At 37.3% G+C, this 20541-nt stretch overlaps 2 protein-coding genes across 9 annotated transcripts; both read left to right on the top strand.

The window, feature by feature from the left end:
- Positions 1-1612: 1612 nt before the first annotated feature.
- slc16a1a (solute carrier family 16 member 1a) lies at positions 1613-9652 on the top strand. 2 transcript variants are annotated; one of them, XM_011613641.2, is made up of 5 exons: positions 1613-1932; positions 4461-4719; positions 7684-7827; positions 7966-8739; positions 8824-9652. In XM_011613641.2, the coding sequence occupies exons 2-5, from the start codon at positions 4503-4505 to the stop codon at positions 9054-9056; spliced, it is 1368 nt and encodes a 455-aa protein (XP_011611943.1). In that variant the 5' UTR covers positions 1613-1932; positions 4461-4502; the 3' UTR covers positions 9057-9652. The 2 variants fall into 2 exon arrangements, with proteins under 2 accessions (XP_011611943.1, NP_001245294.1); NM_001258365.1 differs by lacking the exon at positions 1613-1932 and having other exon boundaries at positions 4503-4719; positions 8824-9126.
- A 474-nt stretch (positions 9653-10126) lies between these two features.
- On the top strand, positions 10127-19967 carry sycp1 (synaptonemal complex protein 1). Of its 7 annotated transcripts, none has more exons than XM_029826291.1 (34): positions 10127-10239; positions 10540-10647; positions 10890-11013; positions 11164-11212; positions 11285-11328; positions 11446-11610; positions 11788-11855; positions 11947-12020; positions 12122-12180; positions 12260-12326; positions 12476-12549; positions 12653-12761; positions 13497-13591; positions 13680-13864; positions 13939-14006; positions 14082-14143; positions 14242-14358; positions 14432-14536; positions 14676-14779; positions 14876-14993; positions 15069-15139; positions 15216-15297; positions 15367-15429; positions 15508-15558; positions 15778-15894; positions 15976-16086; positions 16181-16273; positions 16579-16653; positions 16750-16836; positions 17276-17392; positions 17656-17709; positions 18662-18767; positions 18845-18901; positions 18979-19967. In XM_029826291.1, exons 2-32 carry the CDS (start codon positions 10622-10624, stop codon positions 18674-18676), a joined length of 2649 nt encoding a protein of 882 aa, XP_029682151.1. In that variant the 5' UTR covers positions 10127-10239; positions 10540-10621; the 3' UTR covers positions 18677-18767; positions 18845-18901; positions 18979-19967. The 7 variants fall into 7 exon arrangements, with proteins under 7 accessions (XP_029682151.1, XP_029682155.1, XP_029682152.1 ...); XM_029826292.1 differs by lacking the exon at positions 10127-10239 and adding an exon at positions 10246-10412; XM_029826290.1 differs by lacking the exon at positions 10127-10239 and adding an exon at positions 10246-10436.
- Positions 19968-20541: the final 574 nt, after the last annotated feature.

The raw sequence follows: 20541 nt of genomic DNA, 5'->3' as shown, positions 1-20541 counted from the left end.
TAAACTGTCAATTATTTATTTATTTACCAATAACTGTGGCTTAACAATTATATTTTCTTACAGGCCATCAAAGTATTAACACAAGTTCAGTTGTTATATGAATAAACGGTCATGATAACAGATTTTCAGGAAGCCACCGCAATACAATATGGACTTGTTCTTCTCTTCCAGTTGGATAAGCAGGTGAGGAGGTGAACAAGCAACTGCACCGCTGAGGGAAAGTGGGAGCAGTGAAGGTCATGTGACCAGGGCAGGAGGGATATTTCAGATCAACAACAACGAAGGGCAAATCTGGGGGCAACTGTCGAACAAGGAGACAGATGTTTTCTTACCTGCGAATAATCAGGTCTAATATTGATTAAGGGTGTCAAATTATTAAAAATGTGTTCAATAAATTAGAGTTTTCTCTTAAAGGCACATATGTATATGGCCATTTAGATGTTGTGCCAAAACTTGAAGCTGAACACGTGCTTATTAGGGAGTCGGTATGAGCTCATAGTGCTTTATCAAAACCATTTAAAAATATCAATGTGTTCAGTCCAAAAATGCATTATAACCATTAATTTTTCAACAACCTTATTTATTTTCTTATTATGTGTTAAGAAGTGGAGAAAACAAGCCATGTTCAGCCAGGTTTCATTCACCAGAGTTAAGAGTATATGAGTCGTGCTTAACTGCGGGCTACCCTGTCAGACCGAGGGCTTTGTGGCAAGTGTTTCTGTGTCAGTGCTCAGGCACCATCGTGATGCCACTGGATGCTACACTGGGGTTCATGGCAGCGGCTTAGCCTCTGGTGTCACCGGGACTCCCTCATGCTGAAAGATTGTTTGCCAAGACTCTCTAAGTCCCAGACAAATAAAGCTGGCCAACCATATACCTGGAAAGCAGTGGCACCCAACCTTTAATAGGGAAATAAATTTTGTAAGGCAGAAAGGTATCATTTCACCTCCATATTCATCAGGAATCGTTGCTTGCTTGATGTTGCTGTGTTCACCATCTTACATTAGGTTCATGATGAGTGTGTACAGGATAGAATGTTGAATTATGGGTGAGGTGTTGCTCTGCTCCATCCTTTGTTTGAAATGCAATGAAAGTGAGAAAAATGAGGGGAACAACATGTGAACAAAGAAACAAAGAGAACTCATGTTTCAAGGTTCTCAAGGATTTGACTTTGCAAGTACACCGGTTCAATTATCACCCCACGTCCAGGCCTTTCCTTTTTTCCTCGCCCCGATACAAAATCACTAAAAGCTCCTTCGGGAATTCAAAAGAAAGGCTCAACAATATCCGATCACAGAAATGTGAAGAAGTATTTCTTTTGGGTTTTTGAGTTAGACAATGTCTGTTGTTTAAGTAATGTGGTTTTCTTCCACAGCTGTAGTGACCTGCACGCAGTAAAATAGTGGTGATAAATCACCTAATGGCGGAAATCGGAGTCTTAGAAAGCATCTTATCTCCTGGAGTGCAGACATTTCTTGATATCCTTTGAGGTCGCAAACTCCACAAAGTTGTGCATTGAATTTCTATAACATTGTGTCGGAGACGTGGAATGACGTGAAAGGGGTGGAGAAAGTGTTTTGGGGGCATGCTACTTCGCCTCCCACTGCCCATAAGAAGTTGACTGACCTTCAGGTTGGCCAGAACTGTGTCCAAACATTCCATCTGTTTGGTAGGGTCACCAACCAAAGGCAACTTTTCAGCTTTACTCACTGGAAACAAAGTCTGAGGCGCCCCAGCAACGTTTGGATTGTTTCAGTGGATGTGGATCACAGCATATTATTGGAGTATCTGTGACACGTATTGTGCTTTTTTTCTTTTTAGACTTATTTAAATATATATGTATTCACAAAAGCTCACTGCAGTTTAGCCATGTGTTAACATCAGTGACCACTCACCTCTGCAGACCATCCACATTCAAGCGCTGCTGCCAAGGTAAGAGCCTTAACACCGCACATTATCTTATTATACACAAACATAGTGATCAAGCTAGAAGTCAGCTGTGAGGCAGATTCATATAAGAGCTCATCACTTCTTCATGAAATTCAGAATCCCTTCTGCACTTCTGCAATTGTCATAAATTCTCCAGATAATTCATTTTGATTCACCCTGATCCAAATGTTACATTTATATAAATGTCTTATGCAGACACCCCATGCTTTTTGCAGGTATGTGTATTGTCAAGTGGCACTTCAGGCGCCTCCACTTTGACTTCTTTATTTAGACCACTACAGTGAGATGGGGGTTGACAATGATGCCGCAGCCCATTTGTCTACTTATTTCATTCTCCTCAACCTGACCTACTACAAATCAATTCTGCAGTTCCCCCAGCCATGCTTCTCCCCATCAATCCTTTGTATAGAATTACAAGTTTTATTCATTATTTTGGCAGTTTTAATATTTTAGCTGAAGTTCTGTCACTATTAATGTGTTATTCCATTACTCATCTAATGGAAGCCAGTGAATATTGTTCTTTAAAAATTCAACACATCCCTGCTGCCAGTAAAAAAAAATCCCCAGCATCGTGTTCTATTTTAGAGGGTGTCTGTTGTATGTGTGTAGGGTATTTTTACGATATGCTCTTTTTTTTCCCCTAAGTTTAGCTTTACTAAAAAAAAAGATGGTCCTTTAGATTATTTATTTATTAGCCTTGTAGCACTTCAGTTAATCACAGAAAACAGCAATGGGACATCTGAAGCCAATAATATAAAAAATAGGTAGTATTTTAAGTTTTATTCTATTTGACATGATGCCTTTCTTTCTGTGTAAAATTGATTATTTAGCTATTTCACTGAATATTGACCTTGGACTGGCTCCTGAACTAAATTAATTATCTTTATAAATTGTGCTTATTGGCCTCTGGATATCGAAATGTATGGACGGTATATGATATAATTGCACCATTAACAATCACCGCTAAAAATGGCGATGCTCACACATTTCCATTTTGGCAACAGTCAGACACTCTGAAGGAGAACTTGATATTAAGCAGGCACACATCATATGTGCGAACTGTTCCTCAGAGTTTCACTTCCTTGTGAAGATGAAAAATGAAACTTAATGCAGTATTTATTTTTAATCATGTGCTAAATAATTATTGTTAATACAATGTAAGACAGTAAAATTGTCTCACAGAAGTAAAACTGAATTTGATGTCAATGTTATGCTGAGAATCTTTCTGATTGTAACTGACCAAGTGACCAAGTAAATAAAAAAAATATCTTTTCATCTTCAGCATTTATTGCATCTGTAAAACAATTTAACAGTTACATCTACAGCTGCAGAGCAGCAGGTCAAATCCCAACTCAATAACAAAGTTGTTTAAAACATTAAATATTCAGTACTATATGCCCGTAAGAGGCATATCCAATAGGTTTTCACACCATAAAACTAATTTATCAACCCCATCAAGTCTGCCTGGGCTGAAAAAACTGTATCTTCCGCTATAGCCAAGAGCTCCTGAGCACTGTGAATTCATGGTCTGATCGATGCTTTCTCTGGATAGCCTCCCCTGAGTAAACACTACAGTAAGTTGCTTGACTCTGCAGATGGACTCTTATTCGTCACCTCTAAAGTGAAACCGTGGGAGATCAGCCAGCGGAAGCTCGATGAATACGTGCAGAAAGCAGCTCAAATCAAAGCAACTCACCCTCGCTTAAACTCTCATCAAAAGCGAAATGTGAAAATGTTGTTCAATAAATTTGGCCACGACCCATATGTGCATGATGTTTGAAATCACAAGGCCGACTGCTCTCAGCAGAGGGACTTGGTGTTACTTTGACATCGGTGCAAGGAGCAGATTGGATTTCCTGAAACTTAGTGGAGTTTTTAATGGTAAAACATGTGAGAGGCAACTGTGAGCAGGTTAGTTAGTACTGAGAATGAGACATCAAAGACCAGCCAGGGAGCAGAGGACACGGGACAGGAATGGGAAAAACTATATAACTATAACTATTAAAAAAAAACTATAACATATCTACTGATCAACAGGGATAAACTTATATAACATCCTTAAACGTGAGAGGTGAAATCAGTTTCAAGTTCAAACAATAACACAGCATCTTACTGAGGAAATAGACATGAAAGCAAAAAAATAGTACCATTAATGACTGAATTGTTACACTCCAGCACAAACAGACAGGAAACCTTATATTTTTACAGTTGCTCTTATAGAAGGAAAATGTTTTATTGTTCACAATTGAACATTAGGTATACATTGCATAGGCTTTATAAAACAAAGAATACAGGTTTGTGTACCTATTCATAGGTAAAGTTTTGTTGCACGGTTTGATTCAGAAAACACCCAAAAGGTTTTGATGATTAAAATAATGTTTTACAAATGATTTGTAAAATGATCCACATTTTATTGGACTTTTAATTGAGAATCAGCTTTTAATGACATCAAAGCACCTGAACATTGAAATAAAATTTACAATTATTTAACTCCTCTCTTTTCTTAACAGAATCTCTAATTTCTTCAACTGGACGAGGTTTTGTGAGCGACAATGCCTGGCGCTGTGGGTGGTCCTCAAGGCTACACACCGCCTGAGGGTGGCTGGGGATGGATGGTGGTAGTCGGTGCCTTCATCTCCATTGGGTTCTCTTACGCCTTCCCCAAGTCCATCACTGTCTTTTTTAAAGAGATCGAGGTGATCTTCAATGTGACCAGCAGCCAGGTGTCCTGGATCTCATCCATCATGTTAGCAGTCATGTACGGCGGAGGTGAGATCTTACCCAAAATACCATCTGCCAGAATAGGGATTGTTAACGCTTGACATTTAACACATTAGGAGATTTAGAGATCAAATCAATGTCCGGCTCTTAGCATAACAGTCAGATTGATTCCTGAAGTGTTCATCTGAAAGCCAATCCATTGCTCTATGATTATAGACTTGCATTGTGGCACTCCAGCCATAAACTACCAAGAAACAAGACACTGATTTAACGTGCTTCAATAAAGATGAAACAATATTGGCACTTCACTTTGAAATACTGTTGATCCAGGAGAGGATAATCAGCATTTTGGCTAGTGAAAAGGTTTTGGCTTTCAAAGGAGCTCTTCTGGTATCAAAACAGTGTGCTCTGAAATAGAAAGAGCCAAAATGCTGCAATTATCTTCACTTGTTATAAACTGCAAGAATGATAACCAATCATAGAAAATATTATAACACTGAGGTCAGTTTTCTGGTATTCTCTCAATTTCTTTAAAAAAAAATCCCCCTGTAATAGAGGAAAACAGCAACCAATGGATGTTTTCTGTTAGCTTCAACAGCTTATGTGCTTGTAGTTCAGCAGCTTATTTCCCACAGAGGTTAAATGTTACTGAGATATACATGAGGATATTTAATGAATCTACTTTGTCTTACATGTTTTGATATTAAGGATTGAAAGGATTGAAAAACTGTTACTATTGTGCATCCCAGTGCAGCTAGACACTCAAGGGTATTGGCAAGTTCAGGTATGAGCAGCACAACAAAGGTTATATAGTACAGATGCAATGGTGCATTGCAATTTTGGCGACATTTCTTGAGGTTGGTTTCATCTCCAGCTTTGGCCAACAGGTGGTCTGAATGCAGCACAGGCAGCAGAAGGCTGTTTAAGCAGATTAGGGCAGGAAAGCTTTCCAAATTTATACTGGCATCTTTTGAAAATCTTCTCCACATTTTGTCTACATGTTCAAATAAACCTTTCACAAGATCATTTGTGCACTGGGACTTATCTTGGGGTAAGAGAGAGAGAGAATATGTTCATAAATAGGGCACATGCTGAGTTAAGTCTAAAAAAACAACTACCGTATACTTCGCAGTGACAATATTGGCCCAGTAATTTAGATGGGAATGACTGGAGTCGATCTGATTGTACTAATTTCGCTCTTACGCAACACGCATGCATTTTCACTACCATATCCACTTTTTTCTGATGATGTGATTCTGACTTATCAGAGCTTTGTGGACACAAACCAAATCGATTACAATTTGTATTTCAGAATTATTGATTTTTACCTACACGCACGCACAAGATGTTTTCATCATTGATCCGCACCAGCAATGAGGCAAAAATCAATCAGTGACAATCTAAATTTAGACAGAAATTGCTGTGTTTGGCAGATTAAGAGGTTAATTTATGTTTAAGGAAATTAAACGCTTTGGAAGCAAATTAGAGGAAACATATAAGAATGCAGTGTTCAAGAGAAATGACTAGATATGGTCAAAAGAAAGATATGACTTTCTGTTGTCAACATAAAAACACAAGCTAACATTTACATATCTGGTATTTCAGATTGCAGACTTTTTCACATGAACGTCTGTCTTTCAACACTTATTAAAACTAAAAGCATATGATGTGCTGTGCACACATTTCTACTACACCGTGCACTATGCAAATGGCCAAACTCAGAAAGTATGAAAACTAGTATGAAACTAAAATGATATTGAAAAACATTTACTGAGTAAATGCCAAACATATTCGCTCACACATAGTATTCCATCATAGATCATTGTGTGCTGTTTATCAGTAGCAAAGCATATAAAATAAAATATCCCATGCATATAAAATACCCTTCACTGAAAAAACACGTAATGACCATCATGAGAAATGATATGTATGTGATGCTATTTATAAATAATCATAATTAACAGATACTTGCAATTGTTACATCGCGAATACACAGCGGTGAATATAAGTTGTGAACAGTGGGGAAGTGTTTGACAGTACTGTCAGTACAGATCAGCAGGACAGTATGTTACTATATTCCAAGCACACCAGCAGAAGTTCATTATTGGCCTACTGTTGGGTGCCTCTGCACTCCCTCAGTTTTTGATTAATTACATTCATAATATTCTACACTGGTTTGTCTCCAACCCTTTAATCTGAAGCAACTCTCCCTGCACGGCAGAGGGAAAAGACTCATTGGGAGAGTGTAGACTTGCCTGCATTACAATTTAAAAACCCTTTGTCTTGTATGGTTCTGGCAAATCAGTGTGGACAACCTCTAAACAAAAACTGTCAGGTTCTATTCAGGTTCACTGGGTAGTGCAGGGATTTGGCAGGAAGGCGGAAGTGTCTTCGATGTGTGCCCTCATGCTCATTTGAGGTTGTTGTTAGAAGCGTAGATGGAGATGGCATTTTGTGACCCTAACGCTTCTTGCATTTTTGTTCTTTCATAATGGGTCATGTGGATTTGTCTGTAATTAGTGTCAAATCCGCGGCACATAGATATTAAGGTATTTAGTGCCAATGTTTACGGCGCACTGTGATACCAGTTGTCTTAACCCCTTCTTCAAAGAACAAAAAGCAGCCACTTATATTCCCACCCACTTTTCTGAACTGCTGAACTTGCAAGCTCCAATTCAAATGTACAATTTACAAGGCATTTCAATAGCGTGCAAACAATTGATTCATTTGACTTTTTTATGAATCCCTGACCCAAACAAAGAAAAAAAAAAACTATGTTTTTAACTGTCTAGCAGATTGGATTGTTAATGGCATGAGAGCATATCCACTGCAGTGCACCACTGACAAAACTGAGTGCAGAGGCATCTTGAATTTGCTGAACCAAGGCTGAGGCACTACAGCCCTCAAGTGTTCAAATATATGATTGTACACTGACGACTGAATACAAATCCTCCATGTCTCTCTCCCTCTCTCCCTCTCTCTCTCTCTCTCTTTCTGTCTTATCCACTACAGGTCCACTCAGCAGTATCCTGGTGAATAAATATGGAAGTCGCCCTGTCATGATTGCAGGAGGATGTTTGTCTGGAATTGGACTTATTGGTGCCTCTTTTTGCAACTCTGTTCAAGCATTGTACTTTTGTATCGGTGTGGTTGGAGGTACCTACTTTTTTCCTTTATGTATTTTTAAAAAAAAAAAACAAGGTCCCATTTGTTTCAAAGAATGGCAACTAGTTTTTTATAATATAAAGACAGAAACTCATTTAATTCTTCCTGTTTTTTTTTTTTTTTTTGCAGGTTTAGGACTGGCCTTCAACCTCAATCCTGCCCTCACAATGATTGGAAAGTACTTCTTCAAGAAGCGGCCTATTGCCAATGGACTTGCCATGGCTGGAAGCCCCGTCTTCCTCTCCACTCTAGCTCCTTTAAACACATGGTTCTTTGACAAATTTGGCTGGAGAGGGAGTTTCATGATCCTGGGTGGCCTCCTCTTCAACTGTTGTGTGGCTGGTTCTCTCATGCGACCTATTGGACCAAAACCCACTCCTGCTCCAAAAACCACAGAGAGGAGGACCATATCCCAGACCATTAATAGCTTTATTGACCTCTCTTTGTTCAAGCACCGTGGCTTTTTGTTGTACATCATGGGCAATATTATCATGTTTTTTGGCCTTTTTGCCCCACTGGTGTTCCTTAGTAATTATGCAAAGAGTAAAGAAATCCCGAAAGAGAAGGCAGCTTTTTTACTTTCTGTGCTGGCCTTTGTCGATATGGTTGCCCGGCCCTCGATGGGAATTGTGGCTAACACTAAGTGGGTCAGGCCCAGAGTTCAATATTTCTTTGCTGCATCCGTGCTGTATAACGGTGTTTGTCATGTCCTAGCACCAATGTCAGTTGACTACAAAGGGTTTGTTATTTATGCAATCTTCTTTGGGTTTGCTTTTGGCTGGTTGAGCTCAGTCCTCTTTGAAACATTGATGGATTTGGTGGGAGCACAACGTTTCTCCAGTGCTGTTGGTCTTGTGACCATTGTGGAGTGTGGGCCTGTGCTGTTGGGCCCCCCTTTACTTGGTAAGTACATAGTTTTCCCTTTTTTCAGATACACAAATGTATAAAACACAACATATATGGTACAATGTGATTTTGTCCCCACAGGAAAGTTCAAGGACATCTATCATGATTACAAGTACACATACCAGGGCTGTGGAATCCTCCTTATTGTCTCAAGCATCTTCCTGTTTTTTGGAATGGGAATTAACTACAGACTGCTGGACAAAGAGAAAAAAGAGGAAGAAAGGAGGGCCAGGCTGGGAGGCAGAGAACAAAAGTCCCAAAAAGACAATGTTGCCAAACCGACTGAAGCTAGGAACACAGAGGACACTGTCTAATACTCTGTACCATGCAATGCCAAAGTCTTGTTTAAAATAAGGCATATCTACAATGTTACATCAAATCTGAACAGGAGTGAAAATGTTTATACTATCATAATGTCCAGCTGCACTCAAAGTAACCATGACTGCATGATTCTATGAAAATATATCCCATATTATATTATCAGAAGCATTTTAACACTTTCTGTACTACATATAGCATTTTAACATACCCTTAGATGATATAGGATTCGCACCATTCTTTGATCTCATACTATTCTAAAAGCAATCCAGCTTTGTTCGTAATGAGCACATTTTTCTTCCTGAATTATCTTTTATACCTTATCTTTTTTAAAACAACACTTTACACACACTTTGTTTGCACAGGATTTTGGGTGCCATTCCAAAAATAATTATACTAATTTTTAACGTCTATGTATACATGTTTTGCTGGTCCATTTGAGATGACGGATGATTTTCGATATGTCTGAATGCACCAAATCCCGATGAATAGATCTGTGTATTTACATGACACGAAAGTGAGCCCCTGACTGCAAAAGACAACATAAACATGTTAAAAATTCAAATAAACTGTAATTTGACAAAAATATCAAGATTCATAGAATGTATGTGTTTTATTAATATTTTTTATTTAGGCCTATTTATTTTTGGACAAAAAAGTCCAAAGACCAACTATACAAGTACACATACAGTAGAGGTTTCAGGTTAATATAAGTTAACGAATTTACAGTTCACTTTATGCCAATAACTGCGTAGGTTGTCAAGGATTGGGTTTTTACAGGACCCGAAAGTAGGCAAAACGCAGTGATAAAAAGTCCAAGGACTAGTCTTTATTTAACAAACAAGTCTAACTGGCAGTCCTCCAAGACAACAGGAAAACACTCGTCCAGTCTTCCGGGGCGCACAAAGAGCTCCAGAGCGGAGCCAACACGGGAGTCGGGTCCCGCTCGCTCTCCACTCCCGCATGGTGACTTTGAGACGAGCGAAAACACCAAAATTCTCCGAAGCTGGTAGACGGGCGCTCCGTCCCGAAAAAGGTGGCCTGATGTAAATAAGGTGCGCCCGCCTGCAGCGCCAGCTGCAGCTAATCAGCTCCTCCACGCCCCCTGCAGGAAAAACCAAACATATAACCCGAAACCCTGGACCACAACTGGTTAACTGTTATTGGTTCTTAACACAGGTGATTAATTATTTCTATAGCTTTTGATTCACCATCCCCCATTGATTGTTTTTCTGTATCTGAGACTAAAGATTTTATCATAAACGCTAACAACGTCATTTTTGTGAGGTTGAATAATACAGAGCTAAAAACTTCGTGTGATAGTTTTAAAGCAACGCATGGATGACGATGAAGTATGTTAATCAATTAATTATTAGGTAATAAAGCAAAACATTAACATTTCCCTGTGAGACACAGGGTAATTTAAATGTAAAGTAATGTTTAAAGTAATTTAAACTTATTGCATTGTTTGGTGAACAGAAAGCTTCCGTTATGATTTAATCCCTCACGGGCACGCGACCTGTGGCAGCGGCACAGCAGTTTAACGGCTGCGGCGATACACATGCTAACTGTAACGCTGGCAAGTAGGTAATTACACGACTATAACATCTTAATGCTGGAACGTAATGGTTATATCTGCTGTAGTTTATCAATACTTTGAAGAAAGCTCAGTCTACCGAAGGTTATTTTACAAACGGCAAACATTTATTGCAATTAAGCTCTGTTATTGGCTAAACTACGCAGCATGACTTGATGGTTTTGGAAGCCCATTTGTTCGCTGATATCAACAATAATGTTTTGTGGTCAAACTTCGTCTATTTTGTTTTCAGGATGGAGAAAGAACGGGGCTTTAACTTCCAACTGCTCATCCCTTCGAAGGTGAATAATTGCCAGGCGGTCCGACCCCAGGAAAATTTAGAAAACTGTAGCGGGTTCATTAATACTCTTCAAAAGGTCAGTTAAATTACATGGTAACCAACACTATTGGTGCATAACCACTTTAACATGCATTATATAATATTATAAACAGGAAAAAACACACTTTGGGCAGTAACATGAGAATATTTTATAACATTTCACAAGTAATAACTCAATATTTTCCAGGGTTTTAGTAATTTTAATAGCAAAGAGCAGACCAAGTCAACTAAACCAGGTAAACACCAACGGCACAAATATAACGTCAAATATATAAATATGAACTGAATAATGTTCCTCTATTTGAAAGGTTTTCCTAAGATAAAAGTTATGCCACCATTGGAGAAAGAGGAGGTAATATATTCACTGTGTATAAAATATGTATCATTTCACGAATAGACTGGGGCAATGCAGAAAGTTTGTTCTCAAATATGTCGGTTTATGTCCTTTTTATTGTGGATATTCACCCAGAGGAAATACAATTCTGTACAGCTTTTTTCCAAGCTGTTTGATGAGGTTGAGAAAATTAGATGCTGGAAAGTACAAACCAATAGTGACAATGTTGAAAAGGAAAGAAGACTGCACCAAAACGGGAGAACAATTGAAAGTTTGCAAAGAACCATTCAAGAATTACAGGTACAAGTTGCGAAACTGTTTTGTCTCTTACTCTTAGTGCACATTTTCTTTTAAAAGTAGAAAACATATATACAGTATAAATACACGCACACACACACACACACACACACATACGCACGCACATAATAGAGAACGAATAATACAAGTTGATATTTTTTCCATTTTTGGTCTTTCCAGTTTTGTAATGAAAGCCTAAGCATGAAGATGCAGGAACATTTGGATGACATTGAGAATTTAAGGAACAAGTAATGAGTTTTGCCTATCAGGGTAATAAACAATAACACTTTAACTTGTAAATATTTTGTCTGAACAATATTAATTCCTACAATATTACAGAAACAATGTAACAAAGAACTTGTGCAACACTCTCAATGATACTTTTCAGCGAACAGCTGAAAAAATACAATTATGTAAGTTGATTTTTATGCTAGCACATTTTGACCAACCAGATTATTGAGGAAATTGTGTACCCATTGTGGCATAATTTGTTACTAATCCTTTCAAATTGTAGTTGAATCTGAAAGAGAAGAAACACATCATCTCTTTGTTGAAAATATTGAAAATATTCAGGTAAACCAACCATTCAAATCAATTCATTGTCTGATTGCTTAGCTGTATGTTTGATACAATCAGTGTTTTGTTTCTGCAGAAAATGATTGCAGAATTTGAAATCCTTCGCTTTCAGGCAGAAGCTGATCAGCAAGAGATGCAGAAAGGTTTGTTTTATTCGGGTATTATGCATTACTTCACAATGGTTCATGCTTATGATTTACTGAGAATCAACATGTTAACAAGTAGTATAAAATATTAAATGGCATCAGCATATTACAACATATTACAAAGTCAAGTAAATTCTTCTTCCCAGTTAAAGAGAAAATGCTACAGTTTGAAGATTTACAAGAGAAATATCACTATGAATATAACGTAAAAGAGGAAGAGGTGAGTTAATGAAAATCTTCAGTTCGGTCAGTTTTGCGATGGTAAAGTACCCAGAGTTGGTAAAATTAAAAAAGAAACTTAATTAAAAAAAATGTTTTCACAGGTTGCAGTCCTTCAAACAAAGCTTAAGGATAAGGAAAATGAACTCCAAAATATCCTCCTTGAGTTTAGTGAAAGCCAGAAGTGCTGTAGACAACTTCAAGAAACAACAAGTAACATGAACTTTCCCATTTCAAAGCATTTCTTTTTGATTATATATTGACTCTATACTATATTGATTATTTTTCCATCATAAACATAAAGAACGAGTTAAAGCAAACAGGAAATGCCCCAAAAGGGATGTGTCAGAGTCATCGTTTTTAACCCTATGGGTCTAAGCTTTAGACCACTTTAAGCTCTGATGAAATATGATTCTAGTTCAGTCAGTCAACGTTGGATTAAATCAAGCAGATTTGGTGCCAGACGCTGTTTTAACATATTCATTCCCTGATAATAGTCTACCTAGACATTACAGGGAATGAATTCCAGAGCCCTCCCCTTGATGATTGGAGAAACAGGGCCGACAGGAGGATGCTGAGGTGGTGGTGGAATTGAAGCACAGAGTGGCAAAGGTAGACAGGGCAGAAAAGTAGCATGAGCAGAATACACCAAGCACAGAAGCAACATGGAGCAATCGGGAATAAGGGAGCAGAATAAATACCTGCCCTACGAAGGAGAGAGGGGCATTTGAGGGATCACTTGATCCAGAATCATGCAAGTTGTCTGCCTGAACTAGCTCTGCTATCTTTGCATCATCTGGTAACTGAGGAAACCTTGGTTCAATTTGGTTCAAGTTTCATGCAAAAGGTTTCTATTTGGAAAAAAAAGAATTTCTCTCAGTAATTTGGTAAGAATTAGGTTTGCCTTGTTCTGGTACCTGTTGAAAAGATTTGTTTTATACCCTATAGATGAACAGCATGAACTTCTTAAAAAGTCACAAGCTGAACAGGACTCCCTTCTTCAAGAACTGCACAATGCCAAACAATGCTGTGAAGAAACTCAGGTTAAAGTTGTACCATTTTCCAAATTTCTGTAGATAAGTGTCATTTTTGTTGCTTTTTCTTAATAAAAAATCTTCCTTTTTGATTCAGAAAAATTGCGATGCTATTGGTGCTCTCTTGGAACAAAATAAAGAAGAATGTGCAATAAATATACAAAACAAAGACTCTAAACTGGAGGAGCTCAGCAGAGTTCAACAACAACAAGCACAAAAACTGGAGCAAAGTCAGATAAAGATTCAGGAACTTCAAAATGCACTGACTTTAGAAACAGAAAGGTAGAGTTATCTGTTTATATTGTCTTAGTTTTAAGAAACAGTTTTACTATTTTATTGTTTGGGTCAATTTCAAGGGTAAAAGAACTAAAAGATGACCTTAGCGCAAACGTCAAGGACCTTGAAAGGAGCAACACACTTTTAGGTATGTCATATTTGATTTTGAAAAAGGGCTTTTGCTTTTGCTATTTTAAGGTCAAATTAATTGTTTATTTAACAGAAGAAGCAGCAGAACAGAGTGCAAAGAAAAGTCTAGAGCTTAAACTCCTTCAAGATGATTTGGTAAAAAAGGAAAGATTTACTCGTGATTTTTAAGTGTCCTAAATACAGAATATAACTTGAATATTACACATATATTTCTTATATTTCATATTTCTTAGGAGAAAAAGTCCAAATGCATTGATTCCATGAAGGTTAAGATTGATCTCTCTGAAGCAAGAGTGAAGGAAATGACAGCTGAGCTTTTAAAGAAAAATGAGGAATCTTTACAATTGAAGGTGATGTAAAAAAGATGTCACCACAGGGTTGACACTTGTTCTATAGAGCCAATGCCTTTTCTTTCTCATACAGAGTGAATTCGAGGTTGCCACCGCTGCAAATAATATGCTCAAAGATGCACATGATGCTGCTGAAAAGGCAAAAGAAGATCTAATGAAAAAGTCCAAAGACTCAGAGGTTTTTATTTTTGGTTAAAGGCAGTTGTTATTTTTAATCTGCTTAATTCATTTTGATACCTATTGTATGTATGTATGTATATATGAATGAAGATCATGAATATAACTTTACTGCAATAGGATGTTTTATATGTCCTCAGAACACTGTACAGGAGTTGGAGGGTTATTTATCTACTGAAAAGCAGAACAATAGAGAAAACACCATTCAGATTGAGCAACGAAAAAAGGAACTCATACATCATGAGTAAGTTATGATAGCGACGTTTACATGCTACTAAGATCAAGAATATTACTTTAAGCTCGTTAAAAAACTAATGTTTGGTCGGTTTCCTTATTGTAGAATGAGGTACGAAGAGCTGTTAGTCAAATTTAATGAGCTGCAGTCTGCGAAAACAGCCATCCAACAGAAGTTCGAATTTGGAATTTCAAGTGTGAAAGCTATGAAGGCAGATATGAAGGTCAACTTTAATCAGTCATGTTGTATGAATATCCTCACAGAAATTGTGAAAAATATAATTATTGTGTTTATTTAGTTGAGTGAAGCGAAAGCCATGAAGCAAACAAGAGAAATTCAAGAACTAGAGAGTGAAAACCAGCATTTGCGGTGCGTTTATACTTACATAAAGAAGTTTGGCATTATGTCTGTAAGGTCACTCTGACTTCTATTTTGCCATGAACAGAAATGAAGTGAACTCAATCAAACTCCAAATCCAGAGAAAGAGAGAGCAAACAGAAACTTTTGAGAAGAAAATTGAAGACAATGTAAGTACTTCAACTATCACACTCTGTTCTTAAAGTGCTAAATGTTTACTTATTTTCTTCCCAATATAGTTTGCACATCTTCAAGGTGAAATAACACAAAAAGAGAAAAGAATCAAAGCCCTGGAAAAAAAGGTGATTAGTAAAATCAATTTTTTGGATCATCATTTGTTATCACTTTCTTGATCTAGCAAAAACTGATTTGATTTTCAGCTCTTCAATCTTAGAAAAAATAGTAATAAAGCCCTGGAGAACCAAAAAGAGGTCAGTAGGTGCACAACTAAAGACACTGTTTGAAACAATTAATAACCATTTATTTGTTGATTTTTAGAATAAACTCCTTAAAAAGCAAATAGCAAAGGAGATCACAAAATCCAGTCAGCTTGAGACAGTGATTCTGTTTTTAACTGGTACTTGCTATCAGTGTAGATAGAAGATATTTAAACCAACTCTGTGATGTAAACAGTTGTTTCCTTTGTGCAGATCAGTGTTCAACAAGAGGAGCACAAGCAACTTCAAAAACCTCACGAGGAAGAAACTCAGAGATTGTTGAATGACCTCGAGTCCGAATCCGCACTTGCATCGGAGCTGACAGACGAGGTTCCTGCCATAAAATAGATTTTATTTGGGTTTTTAAAATCAAATTGGAATTGGAAAATTAAATGAATGTATTTGGTACAGGTGGGAAAAGACAAATTAACAGCAGTGGATGCCATTAAAAACAAGGAAGAAACAGAACTCAAGTGTCAACAGAAGATAGCAGATATGGTGGCATTGATGGAAAAACACAAGGTAAGGTCATGGTTTACCTCACAGCTGGTGCTACTTCAGCCACCACCACAAACATATCATATGTGCATGTATTCATTTAACAATTTATTTATAGGGCCATTATGAACAGATAGTTGGGGAAAAGGATGCAGAGCTTGTTATGAGGAAGAAGAAAGAGACTGAGGCACTTGCCCATTATAAATCGCTGGTATGATGCTGAAATATTCATTTATTACTGTTTAAATAGGAGCTACTAAGCAATATGTTGGTAGTGTAATATTTCTAACAATGCAATAATACAACAGTCAACAGTAGCAGTAGATTTACAGATGCTTGGAAAAGTGAAATATTAGAATGAACTGATGAGGGAAAGTCATGTCATGTAGTGCAGACACTGCAACTTTTTAACAAATGATAATGCTGTTTGCTAAAAATGCCTCAAAAATCATGACTGAAAGATGTTTCATTATTTAAATTTACTGTAAGGCTGCTAAAATTGTATTTTTAACCTAGGAATTGGAGCTCATGAGTGTTAAAACTGATATCAGCCAACTAAAACTAGAGCTAAAGACTGAAGTAACAAAAAAGGTATTCTGTTTCCTTTTTTTATGTTATATTAAACTTATTTGACATGCACCTGCTGAGGAGCAGTTTATTCTTTAAGAATCTTTTCTTTAATATTAGCAAAATGTGCTGGAAGAGCTTTCTGCTATGAAGAAAGGAATGTCATCAATGAAAACCAGTCTGCCTTCAGATGTAGTAAACAAAGAGGTACAATATTATTTACATTGTGTATTTATAGTAAGAAACAAGCTTTTAAGGATGATCAGTTGCAATTCCTTGAAACTCCCCAATGTAATCTAATCTGCCTATTAGCAATGATTTTCCTGAAAATCATCAAGCTGATTCAAGTTGCAACACCTTAAACTCACAGAAACAGCTGTTGTCTGTACCTCTCTGTCATGCACTGGCTTTATCCAACGTATGATACTGGATGTCGTGTGAGTAAAACGGGACATGAACTACCTCCGGGTCAGTTTTGGATGAGAAAAACAGGACACAATCTAAAACCAACCACCTGAACACAATTCAAAGGGATTGCACATGAATCAGTACCAGAGATGATATTGGACCTTAAAAACAACTTGGTCAAGACATCCCCCAGTAAAAACTTACCATTTTAATCATTTCCGATCTTTTCAATTTTTAGTCTCCAGATTTGAGCAGTAATGCGGGGGTGTGTGCAAAGACTCCAAAGGAGTTCTCTAAGGCCCAGAAAGCCCCTTCCTCCAAGAAAGACCACAGAGCTGAAGTTCAGAAGAAAACAGTGAGTTTAATCTTCCAATGTTTTATTAAAAGATATTAATCAGTTTTTATGGTGGCATCAATGGAACATTTTCATTTTACGGTATTTTACTTTTTTTTGTTGTGAAGAAAGTTTTTGCAAAATGATTTAACATTAAAGATACTAATGTCCAAATTGCTGCCATTTTAAAGACAGTTGTAAGTTGTGCTTTATCTATATGTGTCACAACAGGTTGCTACAGTTTTCCAACATTAACATAACATTTAATGTCTTTTGTTTGCAAGAAATGTGAATCTGAAATCACCAAAACACTGCATGGAGCTGTACCAAGGCCCAAGGTAATCAAGTATTTATGTGAAAGAAGTCTGAATTCTGACCTTGATGTAATATAAAGTTTGTGCATTTTTTGTTACTGTAGCATGAATATTATTTTTTTCATGCAAATTCTTTAGCTTGCTCTCTCAGAAAGATTATGCTACTACTCAGCACACACACACACACCAGTTCACCCATTTTCTACCCATTTTGTCCTCACTGGAGTGCAAGGGGGACTGGGGCCTTTGGGCCAGAGTCGAGGCACACCCTGGACAAGTGAACAGCATAAAATACAGCCTTCAGTGTTTTTAAAAAAGCTAAAGGGTTAGGGTTAGGGTTAGGGTCTGGTATACTTTTTACAATACCAGACAGTTGATCTGTCTAACTGCAAATTTGTTGTATAAATAACCTTTAATATTCCTTTCACTATTATGCATGAATGTGTATGTATATACCGGTAATCAATTATGGACTTTGATTGTTATATTTTTTTATATGTGTAATTTTGAACATGCTGTTTTCACTCTGTGGAAACAAAAATAAAATGTTTTTTGCTTTTTATGATTAAGTGACATTGAAGGATCTGTGATGGGTGTAATGATCTCATGACAGGACCCTGAAGTGCTGAAAAGATCCAATTCAAGCAGGGCTATTGAAGCTGCTAAGATCAGAGTAATATCCTGTTTCTCTCAGGAAGTTGTTCAGGCCATTCAAAAAACCAAAGACAGGAAAAAAACATGTTATCATCATATAACTATAGTCATCCAACAGGTTTTGACCACGTGGCCATCGGGAATAATCCAGACATTATCTGCCTCAACATAATGGTCTTTAGACCCAACTCAAAAAGTCCTAATTTGTCTCTTGCAGTGCCTGGACAGTTGAAACAATACAGTTTTACATCCATATTTGTTTTATTCTCTTTCTCCCTTTAACATATGTAAATGTTCTTTGTTAATCCCTGAAATTGCCCAGGCTTATGAGAATTAAAACACCACCTTCTGCCCCGGATGCTCACTGGAAGATGGCCACAATGGACCTGGACTTCAAGTCTGACAGCTCTGATCAGAGTGATATCTTAGTAAGTGCGTGTTTGCAGCTGATCGTTTGATAGTTTTTTAAAATTCTCTATTAATTCTGGGTTCCTCATCCTCACAGAACTTTGCAGGCACACCTCCTTCTGCACCCGCTTTAAAATCTAACATCTTACCAAAGGTAACACGAAGCAGTCAGTTGCCGATTCCAAATAAATCGTTACTTTATTCTAGATATTTGGATGATTCTGTCTTCAGGTCCGTAATCCTGCAAGGCAGAAGTCCCCAGAGAACAAGTTAAAGTTTGCTTCAATGAAAAGGATGAGGACGCTGGCTGGACTGCTGTTACTGGCTGTGACCATAAAAAGAAGAAGAACAATGAGAAGATTTTTTGCATAAGTACTGTTGTTCAGGTGGGATGAACAGTAACTGTAACAGGATTAGAAAGGTTCAAATGTCTAACTTTCTTTACATAAAGAAACCATAAGAGGAGAACTAACATCTAAATGCAATAAGCAATAATATATTCAACAAGGTTCATTTGTCCCAGTGGATTTGTGTTCATGTTTAATTCCACTTTCTGGCAGTTTTGGTGTTTGTGAGTGTTTAGTCTCTGCTCTACATTTTTAAGCTTGTAAGAAACTTTTTTTGGCTGTTTTGCCAGGAAAGATATATATCTTTGCATTGTTGATCCTAGTTCAGCGTTTTTGTCTTATTTCATCAAATTGAAGCGTGAAGCAATTCAGTAAAGATCAAATGAATGATCTCTCTTTTTTTTCTTAGCCAATAGCTTTTGCCAGCATCTGTTTTGTGAAAACTGAATGTGAAATGTTCAGGGCTGTTGTAATTGCATCCCCAATAAGAGATGGGGACAGAACCTTCTTTGTGTCTTGTAGGGGCCTTCTTCTGTGTTAAATGAGCACATTATTTAAACATGCATGTTGCCATGACAATGGAGCGAAACATCTGTTACTGAGGGCTCAGATGCAGTAATGTGTGCAGTAATGGAGTAACTATGAATGTGGGTCTCCAGAGTACTTAATGTATGTGTCGCCCAGTGGTAGTTGCAGGACTGTTCTTTATTGCTGTTTTTTGACTCATGTATAACCTATTACAGACCGTTTATTACCCTCCAGGGAGTCAGCACCCATGTCCTCGCTGGCTGAATTCCCAACCCTTATAAACCTGACACAATGATATGGTGATGTTTTATGGTGCTGTGGCAACTGAAAAGTGGGCAGGTAAATGCTTGCAAAAATACAGGATGTTGTCATGACAGCAGGGACAGCCTAGGTCAGGACTTAGTGCCAGTTTAACTATTCAGTAAATCTGTTACTTGGCACCACCCACAATCTGTCCACACATAGTTAATTTTTACACCAATATGCTTGTCTCTGTGCATTCGGCCAACATTGTTAAAACTTTAAGTTTTTATTAGAAATAATCCACTCAAAATTGCACATCTTTGTTATAAGACGCTGTTACTCTCTGAAGTATGAAAAACATGAACAACCGTTAAAAAAAGGAGCAGTTGTTCAGCAGCTCCAAAGTAGAAAATAAATGCAAGTAATTAAATAAATTTAAAGTTATAATGACCTTGTGTGCATTTCTAATTCAAATTATTTCTTCCTTATTGCTTTTCTGATGAGCTACTTTTACTGCAGGATACTAACTATGAAACCTTCGAATACTAGCATGTTTTTTCACTGCTTTGGCATCAATTTTGAACATAACTATGCAGGATGTGGAAGTTTAACTTAAATCATTTCTTAAATGTAGCTTTTCTGTCAGAGCTCTATCACTATATCACTATTGTCATGG

The sequence above is a fragment of the Takifugu rubripes genome, chromosome 19 (genome assembly GCF_901000725.2).
Source record: "Takifugu rubripes chromosome 19, fTakRub1.2, whole genome shotgun sequence".
NCBI lineage: Eukaryota > Metazoa > Chordata > Actinopteri > Tetraodontiformes > Tetraodontidae > Takifugu > Takifugu rubripes.
The sequence above is the reverse complement of the archived record's forward strand: the minus strand, read 5'-3'. Positions and strand labels throughout refer to the sequence as shown.